Consider the following 11,730-nt stretch of genomic DNA (forward strand, 5'->3'; position numbering starts at 1 on the left):
TCGCCAGTCTGAAGCCATTGATTAGTTTCCAAAACTTTTTAGCAACCAAGAAACTTGCGTCCAGAAAATCTTTGCCACAGTTTAGTAGATAACTGCTAATAGATTTTTTACCAAAAATGTGGACTCAAAATAAAATCCATTTATCATTGGAGTGAGGATTACGATAAGGAACATACAACATGGGCACAATCTCTAAAAAGAACACTAAGGGAAGGCTTTATGTTAGAAAGAGCTGGAAATCAGGAGTTTGTTACATCCAAGCTGCAGCTAGAGACAGTGTGATATACTGATACAAGTCTTAGCCTCGAAACGCAGCTTCTGCGCAGCCCAGAGAAACATAAACATGTTTCTGACTTCTGCCTTACAATATTATCTTAAAGGCAAAATGAAAAGGGTTCATGACATTTTGACATTACTGGCATTGTTACTATCGTCGTTTCTTTAATTTCATTGTTTATTAACTTACAAGAACCCGGGATATCCTTTAAAAACTACCTCATCGAAACCTCATCGGAAACGATCTTCACAGTGTTAGCAATAATAATATTGAATTACATGCTAGGCTGGCCTATATTTTGTATCAGGCAAGTTGATACTTTGATTTGTTTGAGGGCTGCTAACGACAATCTTTTCAAGCCAGCGTTTCTCATAGCCATTAGCTCACCCGCTAAGGAAACCATTTTTACTTTAAGCAAACTTTATGGTTAACGCCCAATATATGATATTTAACAGCACAAAAGAGAGAGGAAACCCTACGCGAGACCAATTATCCACTTGCGACACCAACTTCTCGATCTCCTTGTCTGTGTAGGGGCGATACTGCACGAGCCGTTTCTCGGTCATTCTTCTGCCATAAAAGCTAAATTTGTTTCGTCTTCTGGTCTTCGTATGTCCATTTGCCTCCAAATTTCCGTCCATAACGTCAACAAGGTCTTTCTTTTCTGGATCCTGCAAGTTAATGAATTATGATTTTGTTCATCAGAGTCGGGCCGGTTAGGGGATACTAGGGTCAATTTCTGCTGGATATGTCCTGCTGGCCTCTACAGCCCCCACCCCATTATAGTTTATTATGCGGCCAATTATATCAGTCACTCATGGGAAAATGTAACAACTTTTAAACCCCGAATCTACCCATTCTTAAATTCCTACCTACCAGAATTTTTTTCCCCCAAATCCCGAAAACGCACGACCCCATTTTAGCAAGTCTGTTTAAATTGCTACCCCATTGTAGTCAATCTAGTAGTGAAAATACAGAGTACAGCCAAGCTGTTCTCTATCTACACACTGAAATGTGTTATTATGCGCTCTGATACACGACTGACGCCACAAAATAGGGGCGAGATTTTTCAAGCCCGGAAAGTAAAGGCCTTAACAGACAAACAATCAGACGAAAAAAGGCTAAAACCAGGAAAAGTCAAAACAAGCTAAATAAGCTAAAAAGAAGCTGTTCACGAGGAGGAAAGCGAAAAGAGCTCGTGACGTATTAAATAATATTTTAACACGAACTATAATCCAGCTGTTGTTCATAGTAGAAAACAAATCGAATACATTTTGCTGTATGTTTGTTCAGGTTACAAAAGCCGTCGCTAAGGTGCAAGAACATTACTTACGGACTCGCCTACGATCTATATTTAACTCGGTTACGGCCTACATGTGTGCCAGTCTTTTTTATTCTTACCACATTTTTTATACCCTGTGTAAACAAGCACATGAATGAAATGCAAACTATTAGTTAAGATAGTGTTGCACCTTTCGGATCATGCCAGTATCTTAGCAACATTTTTTTATATCCTGTGTGAACAAGCACACGAATGAAATGAAAACTACTAGTTAAGATAATGGTGCATCTTTCGGATCATGCCAGTATCTTAGCAACTGCGCATCAACCCCTTCCTTAACCCAACATTACCCGAGCTTGTTATAAGTTGACTGTTGTTGGGTTAGGGAAGGGGAAGCTTCACATCTTTCCAAATACGAAATAGCTCACCTTTCCATCGTCTGACTCCGTCTGAACCACTGGAATCTTCATGCCTTTCTTGATTTTTTTGTTTATCTCAAAAGACACACAGGCATATTCCACCAGGGACGCAAACACGTAGAGGAAACACAGAATCAGAAACCATTCAATGGACTTAACGTATGACACTTTAGGGAGAGAGGCACGGGCGCTGTTGGTAAGCGTTGTCATGGTGAGGACTGTTGTAATCCCAAGAGCTATGCGCGCTGAAAAGGACGAAATGAAAATAAGTAAGTACATGCAATCGATCCATGTACGTTGGCTCGCGTCTTTTGTCTCGTAAACCGCCGACAAATAACGATATTCTAAGGGAAGAGGAACGGATAAACCAATGAAAAAAATAAGTGAACCGAATTACAGAGTTGAATTTAAGTTCTGAAAGTGTATAATCTACATGTACTCGGAGAGTTTCTTTTTTTTTTATTTACGACAGCAAAATTTAAATTTCATTTCACATTAGGTCAAAACACGGCGCGCTCGGTGAAGCAAAGATGCTAAGAGTCCCAGCTACTGTTCTCCAGCACTAATATGCTTTTAACCTTTATAATTTTTTGGATGGAAGGAAGGAAGGGTGGAACCTTCGATTCGACAGCATTGTTGTTAGTATTCACTACAAAGCAAAAACAATGATAAGGGAGAATGATAGAATTATGAGGATAATGATGGGATGTAATTTTTTTAAAACTTGAGATTTTATCCACTGACCTGGAGTCGAGTTGTGACTGATCCAGAAGGCGATCCAACTGAGCATAACAATCAGATACGCTGGAATGTAGGTCTGGATCAAGAAAAAGCCGATGCTGCGCTCGAACTGGAACCACACTATAAGTCGGGAATAGGCACCTAAAGATGTAATAAAGTTTAAGTTTAATTCATGGCCAGAACTCTTCCCCTTACAGTGGGTCGGTAGTAACAAGGAAGGAAGGGAGAGGGGAGGGGGCATTTGGCGGTAACGAACCACCTGGTCAGAACCAGGAGAGGGTCATGCTCACAATTAGGATTCTTCCGAAGGAACACCTTTCAAAAGCACTCTCAAAGTTATTTCAGGCTCCAGATATCTGGTTTTCTAAAACAATACTACTTTTATTAGCCGCGTTGCTTGAATTATTTCTTAGAGCATGAATAGGAACTAAATGGGTTCCCCTCATGAATGAGTTTTGCCTCGTAGTATTACTTTTGATTGTTCTACGAATTACAAGACGATGAAATCGTTTAGGAAAAGCTACCTTACATTAAGGCCCACATGATAGTTCAGTTCCCTTACGCACGCGATCCCTAAATCTTTAAGGAAAAAAGGTGTTGCTTTTTGGAAATGATATTGGTACGTGTTTTCTCATTAATCGTACCTGAGGTGAAGTTAGCAGTGGTAGAATTAGTCCAGTAATCCGTGAGAATGAACTGGGGTATTTCTAATTCATTCTGAACAGCAACTTCTTTGTTACCTTTCTCCTTTTTCCATTGAAACAATAGTTCAGTGTTTTCGTAACTGACTATTAATTAGAACACAATACAGATTATAAATATGACGGAGTAGCTGAGGCTTTATTGTTATGTCAGTTGTAAGGGGGCATACCTAGTGTTCAAGCATATTTGCTCGACTTAGTCAACTACCGAAGATTATCTATGGCACTAGCTGGAGAAAATAAGACTAAGTTTACACAGCAAGGAGCGAGGTGACTTAGGGCGACATGGTTAGTAAGTGATGTCACAAGTTATCCAGCGAGTCAGTCACAAAATAGGTGAGAAAATCAAGTTGCCAGGATATTGAAAACGTGTATCGAAATGCTGTGATGAAAGCTCGCTCTGATATGTATGAATAGCAGTAAACTACCGTACCCTAACGAAGACTTGTGATATGGCAATCAAGATGTCGAATTTTAATTGATACGGACCTCATGTCGTAAAACAAACGATGCAGCCTGATTATATTATCATATCCACGATAAATATACAATGTTTTGTACTACAATTAATAACATTACGTACAACTTTCAAACGCCAGCCTGCAAACTTGTTTGTCCAGTGGATAGTTGTGGAGACGCATAGGGCAGGATGCTGTCATCGACAATCTTCAGCGAAGTAATAAAAATATATGTAAGCCACTGTCCAGGGGATAGTCTCTTTGGCATCAAATAAATAATACAGGAATGCTTTAAAGTTTATTTTCTATGTTCTGATTGGCATTAGTAATTTTGTTGATTTGGTGTTACGAAACTTGATATAAAAGACTCTAAAATTCTTCATGGCCAGATAACGCGATTCGCCTTTCTAAAACTAGTTACTTATGTCTATCTGCGCGAATGCATACCTCATGCTATGAAAGACCTCTCCATCTGGCCACAGTCGAACCACTTCGTTTTCCTTGGTGAGATCGTGCTTGATCCCAGATTTCTCATTAACAAAATATATGTCAGGTATCCACATGTGCTGAACCATTTTGGCATTCAAGGCCAGCCTCTTTTTGTATCCCGTATTATTGTAAGCTAGTCTTTCGTCTTTCCAGTACATTCGCAGGAAGAAGCTCGTTCGAAATTCCTTTTAAGTATAAAGAGCGATATGATAGCATAGAACACTTTTTTCATAACTTAATGAACACATACCTAAGTGAAGAGGATGGAATAATGACATAAATGCTATAAACGCGAGACAAATTAAATATGTAAGATTTGTTTCTTGTTTGAAAAAGAGTCAATTTTGTCTTCGATAACCGGCGATGAAGTTCCTAAGAAACACGATGGTTATGGAAATGAAGAAGGAACTTGATTCAGTAGAGAGGCAAAGTATGAAATTGTCAAGTTAAAGAAATAAACTCTTTCTTAAGACCTCATTCCAAAATTTTCTTGAAAGCTGACATATCATTAAGCTCAAGGTATCTGGTGTTGAATGTTTTTTGAATGTTCTGGTTAAGAACAATTAAATGCCGCTCCAAGGATGTCCGCGCGAAGAATGTTTGGCCTCCATCTTGAGAATGGGAAAAAAGAATCAACATCACCTTCCTCCCAGTCGACGGAAAACTCTTGGGTTGGCCTCTCTCAGAGGATACTGAATACTGAATCCGGGCACAAACTTTGCAATTTACACGTACCGCGTTATGCATTTAGTTTGGCTGTGACATAGTTCTCACTTATTTTTTGTGGCTCGTGACTAGAACATAGGAAAAGTTGATGTAAGCCTCACTTCTGACTCACCATGTTTGCCTCACTTATGTATCCAATGTCTAAAACAAACATATCCGTAGAGACTGTGATTGGTTCTCCTACAATTATAATAAAACTGCTTGGTAAACATTCCATAACTAGCACTAAGGGTTTGGTGGAGGAGGGAAAACTGTTTCGAATTGGTGATACATCAATGAATTATTCAGTCTGTAAGAATGATTCTGAAGATTATTTCTGAAAATTTTTTTGAATCCCTTAGTTTTCTTAGAGCTAGCAATTTTCCGCATTGCCCTAAAGATAAGACTTCTAAACAAGAGACTTACTCTCATAATTACATAACGGGCATTTTGATTGAATTTCGTAAAAACAAAATAAAAGTTATCAAAACAGCCAATCAGAACGAAAAATGTCCGTAAAAGCCTATAAGAACACGAAGTAAAAACAAGCAAAATACTCAAAGCCTTGAAAGCGCCGTCGACCAATTCGTGAATGGTGTTAGTTTTGCATCTGATTGATTGAGAGAGTGGCACGAGTTTTCGGGAAAAAAACACAGAGAAAGGCAAAGCAAAACCAAATCAATCCCAGATTACTTTCGACGCTCAATTAATGATTGCTCTTAGCTTATCGCGGCTTGTGTTTCATAAAGCGACAAGGAAAGTTTTTATTCCACACATATGGGATAATGTAAAAGGCACAAGCTAATCTCCAAGATTGCATCAAAATAACCCCGGCCAGAATTTGAACCCGAAAATTTCGATGCGGAGTTCTTCAATCATACCGTGGAAACAACACGTCAACCACTACATATGTCATGCAATTTTGTTTAATGCTCGTACCTGTGAGACGTGTGGCTAGAGAGAGCATGTGTTGCACTCGGGGCCCTTCCGTTTTACGTCGTAATGATGCGACTATAGTCAATAGGTACTTACGGCCTATTTTGGGTCTCAGTCTGTTGTCAGATTTGTTCTGAATCTGATTCAATATCCGTGCCAAGATAATTTCAGCGTCATTAGTTTCCACGCTCTTCGTCGGCTCCGGAGGACTGCAAACGAATTAGAAAAAAAAGGATTAACATCTTTTTACTTACTCGATGCTTTAGAAATGATTTGATCCAACAGTATGTGGAAAGATTTGTCAAATTTGAACCAAGTATATGGTCCATCTCTCTATAGATTTCGCTTTTGCTTAATGGTAGAACCTTTCATAGGGCTAAATGCAAAGGTCTGGGGTTCATTTATTTGAAGAATCAATTTCTTTCCGTGCTCTACACTCTCAAAAAAAAAAATGAATGAATGAAATATTAATTCCGCTTTATTTTCATACCCGTCTAAACTTATGATTATGTAATGTAGTTAAATTACTTTTCACCTTGCAATGCTGTTGGTGGATATGGTTGCGTTCGCAAACGTCCCATTTCGACGCCCATCCTCACTTGCGCTAGAGAAACCAGCAGCTGAACATGCAATGAAGATTAAAACAAGTTTCCAAAGCTTCGCACGCATTTGCCGTCACAAACTCAGGAACAACCTAAAAAAATTACAATTGCTGTCATTAATGCAAGGCAGCGCTCTTGATTGCCACGCCTAGTGATCTCTCATACGAATGAATACATCAGGCCCTGTTTAACGTTTGACGCTTACCCGCTTAATTCATCTCAAGGATCAAAACAAACGAATCAATACAATCAAAGAGGAACAAAGCTAAACGATCGAAGCGATAGAAAACGATTGTGACTGTATCAAGTTGCCCTTCACTAGTCTTCGACCGACGCAGAAACAAATCTCAACTAACGAAAAATAATTAACCAAGCCAAAATATACAATGAAATGCAAGATAAAACCTTACATATGAAACCAAGGAAACACACAATATGAGATATGACCACAATTAAGAATAGCTTTACAAGAAGGCAAAACTTCATGAAACTAAGCAAAAAAGTAAAAGCAGGAATAGAAAAAATTACCTAATATTGTACTTAAAAAGACCTAGCACAGAAAAGCAAGTTCAGATTACTTATAAAACTGTTCACCTTCAGTATAAACATAGACTGAGCGCTGGGACATCGACAACAGCAGTGATAACACAGCTGCTGGCTAGAAATGGCCGCAAGCTACCAGGCTAGGTAATGGTGCTAGCGACCTAATTGAAGCCATCCCCAACACTCCTAAAAGATCAGAATAATATACCCAGATATTTGTTTTGCCTTTCAAGACAGCCTTTGGATTGGCGTTTGAGTGGAGGGATAAGTTTTTGATATTCATAGGTAAAACTGTTGGCTCACTGACTTACAAAGCGATTACAATAGGATAAAAAATTTACAGAGGTCTAGACAGATGTGAATGAGAAATTGATCTTCGCAGTAATGAACACTACTTATTCAAAATAAGACCTGAAAAAAATTCAGGCATGTGCGTGACCTCTGCGATACCAGTATAGTGCTCTACCAACTGAGCTAACTAGCCAACTGGTAGCTAGTCATTATGTTGGTTCCAAATAAACCCGTGAAGTGATGAAAAATAACTGTGATTATATGAAAATCATACGTTTGAACTGCAGATTAGTAAATTGAACATGAAAGCAATCTTCGTAATGGTAAAAACTTCTTAAGCAGTGGTGGTAATAAGGCCTGAAAAAGATTTAGGCCTTTACGGGATTTGAACCCACGACCTCTCCGATACCGGTGCCGCGACAGATGTCATAGACAACGAATAACTGCATAAGTTTTGCTATAAGGGAATAACATAGACATATGGAACACACGTAAACATAAGCCCGGAACTAAAGTATCTGCACCTCCACCCTCATTATGGCGTGATTAAGAGCGAAACAAAACAGTTTAACATTTGTCCATCGATTCTTCATTCTTCCGCTGAACGCGCTCCCCCAGCGGTACCTGTGATCTTTTATTTTTTCAAAGTCGTGACTTGATGACGATTTTTGCTGTTCCTATTTTCTCTTTAATTCGTGGACATTATTCTTATGTTCTCACTGTTGATATTACCTTAAGCCTTCTTCTTGGCTAACTCGACGTAGAATGCCAAGTAAAATTTCAACACCCATGGTTTCATCACAGCCTCAAATGATAGAGGTTTTTACATGTCAGGTTCAGTCTTTGTATTATTACTACAAAATACATCTTTGTTTTTGAACCAGAAAAAACGAAAGAACATTCCAGGCTTACCTATAACATTTAAACGGCTTCCGACACTTCTCTCCGATGGATCATTGTTTAATGATTCTTGTAGTTCGTATATGAAATTTTTTACAAATATGAATGATTCATTTGAAATTGACGAGTTTCATCTCAAAACAAAGGAGTTTTCCGGTAATAGTTTAGTTTTCTTGAAAGTCTTAAGTAATGAAAATATTTTTCAAAAGGTAAAAAATTGAAAAGTCAGTTATATTTTAAAACTCCTATTCGATTTTATTTCATTTTAAGGTTAGGAAACTCTAGGCATAATTTGTATCTTGAAATAACATCTTATACCTTTTCGAAAGCTTTCTTAGCGTTTGGTTTTCTTTGCATGACATACTCGCATCATCTTGTCAAACGCCTGCCTTGATAATTGGATTTTCCTAACCCAGTAGTCCACAATCTATCTGTTAGGCTAACCACAGGCAATGAGTAACTTAGAAAAAGTTGCTCTCTCCAACCAATTGCAATGACCCGTTTTGTGGGAAGCCGATAATATGGAAAATGCCAAATTTGCATTATCTCGAATTTTGTGCCTTTATCATCGGGATTATTCTTTAATTTTTATCGCAAACAAGGCCGAAGACGATGCAAGGAATCGTTAAAGAAAGTAATCGCGAACACTTTTATCACAAAGATTGCCTAGTAATGGTTTGCTGGTGAAAATCACTTCTATTTCTTTCTATTTTTTTAAGAACAACGAAGTCGCCGCGATTGTCAAACTGCATTTAAAACATGATGTTCTAGGGAGATAAACAATGTCAAAAAGGGATTATGAATGACATTGTGAATTAATGGTCAAGGAGAAGCTGTTATTGATACTTACAGTTTCGATTGTAAACAGAACTCTTGGAAGGTAGACTACCAAGCAGCTATATCGTTTTTATACTGCCTGCACTTGAGAAATGTTTAAATGCTGCGCCGGGGATTTTTACAGATGCCGCCGATCCTCTAGATGAAGAAGTCGTTTTAATTGAAAACCGAAAAAAAAAGCGCTTATTTTGTCTTTTACCACTAATCCATGTTTGACAAAGGGGAGACACACCATGCTGCGATATCTCTCTGAGTGGTATTATTTCTTTGTTGATGGCAAAATTTAAAACGGGTGCATTGAGATGAACGGATTTTCTGAGCGTACTCGGAAATTTTTCCAGTAAGATAATTTTTTAAAGCTTTGAAGGATTGTCTCAGAAGAAATCGAACCTCCTACGCCTTTTAAAGTTGCACGCGGTGGCTTTTCACTGATTACACATGTTTATCTAAGAAGTAAAAGATATGGAAGTAACGAATGCGTTTTAGTCATGGACAGATTTAAGATGTGGATCGCCTTTCAGAAGTTGGAATTTGTAAAACCTGTTTTGTGTGTTCTATTGTTTTTGTGACAGGCCAGTAAGAAGGAGGAAAACGTTGATATATTGTTTTTAGTTTTAAGAGGTTCAAATTTGGTGGCACGTTTTATACCCAGCAGTAAAATATAAACACAATTTTGGCCATGATTTATTTATGACAAACTCGCGTATGAAAACTTAGCTTTGGGAATTCAAAAGGATTACATTGGACGTGCTTCTAAATATAAATACCACATTTTATGCAATCATTGAAATGGTTCAATTTTGGAGTGTTCAATTGGTTCCGTGCATATTCTACTAATTTTAAATGTTGGAAGGAACGCGATTTCGTTTTTTAATAGAGATGCATTAGACAAATTCATTAGTCACTGCAATTTAGACCAGGTAACCGGCACGCAATTTCCATTATCTTGACGCAAGGTAGTCAACCATTTCGAGGACAAAAATACGCTTTTGGCTAAGAAATTGTAAGAGTTTGTTGAATCGCATTTCAAAATTAAATCTGGATGAGGGAAACACTGAATGAAATTTAGAAACTTTGAAACAATTTTCCTGAATTTTTGTTTATGCAGTTATGCTTGCCTAAACAAAAATTTGATTCGAAGGTGATACGTCGTGCGACTTATTATTAGAATTTGATTCATTCCTTACGCAGCCCAGAGTTTTGTTGAAGAAGGCTGTAGCTCACTGATAGTAGATTATGAAGCTACAGTGGTCACCGAAGTTTTCGTACACAACAGGTTCTCGTCGTATTATGCTAGATACCATATCAGCTATGTGTCGATTGAAGATTTTGTAAGGATGAGCCCTATTATTAGAAGACCAAGCTCAGGTGTACAAACTAATACTGAAATATAACACAGACTGAATAAATACCCACCTTCGAATTAAGGTCGAAAGATACGCAATTGTTTTGATTTACTTCTGACTGCGTTACGTTTGTCTAAACATTTCTTTGAAGGCCAAGTCAACTTCAAACGCACTGTATCTCAAATAAACTTCTTAGTGTTCACGGCTTATATTGAGGAAAATATTTCGCTGAGCGGTGCTTTCACTTTCCCCAATGCAACTCAAGACTTCACAGCAACTTTTGGTGCATCTTAAGTAATTGGAAATCTATTTTTTACACTCCAACCAAAGCAACGAATCATTTTACAGAATTTGCTTGGTTTGCCACAAAGCCTATTTAATGCTTTTAACACACACGGGTGCCCAACCAGCTGATAAGCAGAGAAATTCCTCAGGGTTAACGAGTGTGCGATAGGAAAACAATTTCTCCACACAAAGAACTACTCATTTCCAATTTTTTGTTGTTGAGAATAACCAAGATCAAAAACATTTTCAGATTGAAATGGCTGTTCTCATTCATACCTTCACCCAATATCTTATTATAATAAATGAGAGACATTAGATTTTGAACAGTTTGGAAATGAAATATTTATCCAATTTCCTTTTAAACGGATCTTCTTTGATGATTTTTGATATCTCATACGATTGAATGATTTATGATAAGGTCCACGATAAAACGTGACTTTCATTTGAGGTTAGTTATGTATATGTGGATTATTATCTTGGCTAAGAGATAAAGTCCATAAGAAAAAAAAGTAGAAACCACTAATATTTCTAAACCATGCGACGAGGTGTTACTTTCGGACTTTATACACTTTAAGTTTCATTTTTCAAGGTCTGCTAGTCCTGTTGGAAGAGTAATCTTATTTTGAATTTAGAAAGACCAGAAAAAAAAAAAAAAATGAGGGGTCAAATGGTGCTGATCGGTTAAATTTATCAACAGCTCGTAGTAAATTATCTTTCAGGGTTGAAATATAATCTCTGATAGATAGGCGTATCCATTTGAAACAAACACCATATTTTATGATAGGGCTTTTCAGACTCCGAGGCAAAATGTACTTATTTATTAATCATATTTGTTTCTTCTTGTGTCTCGCACATATTTTCATGTTTTTTCCTAATTTTGCCTGAGGGAAAAATATTGCTTGTTCACTCATTTAGATC

General features: G+C 37.6%; 1 protein-coding gene across 2 annotated transcripts; it reads right to left on the reverse strand.

The window, feature by feature from the left end:
* Positions 1-420: 420 nt before the first annotated feature.
* LOC131768516 (glycine receptor subunit alpha-2-like) lies at positions 421-10,803 on the reverse strand. 2 transcript variants are annotated; one of them, XM_059084239.2, is made up of 10 exons: positions 10,598-10,803; positions 6,544-6,702; positions 6,105-6,217; positions 5,206-5,273; positions 4,326-4,552; positions 4,004-4,086; positions 3,364-3,507; positions 2,723-2,860; positions 1,988-2,223; positions 421-948 (listed from the first exon to the last, which is right to left on the reverse strand). In XM_059084239.2, exons 2-10 carry the CDS (start codon positions 6,675-6,677, stop codon positions 688-690), a joined length of 1,404 nt encoding a protein of 467 aa, XP_058940222.1. In that variant the 5' UTR covers positions 6,678-6,702; positions 10,598-10,803; the 3' UTR covers positions 421-687. The 2 variants fall into 2 exon arrangements, with proteins under 2 accessions (XP_058940222.1, XP_058940223.1); XM_059084240.2 differs by lacking the exon at positions 10,598-10,803 and adding an exon at positions 7,205-7,304.
* Between the last annotated feature and the right edge of the window lie 927 nt (positions 10,804-11,730).

This window comes from Pocillopora verrucosa, chromosome 14 (genome assembly GCF_036669915.1).
Source record: "Pocillopora verrucosa isolate sample1 chromosome 14, ASM3666991v2, whole genome shotgun sequence".
Taxonomy (NCBI): Eukaryota; Metazoa; Cnidaria; class Anthozoa; order Scleractinia; family Pocilloporidae; genus Pocillopora; species Pocillopora verrucosa.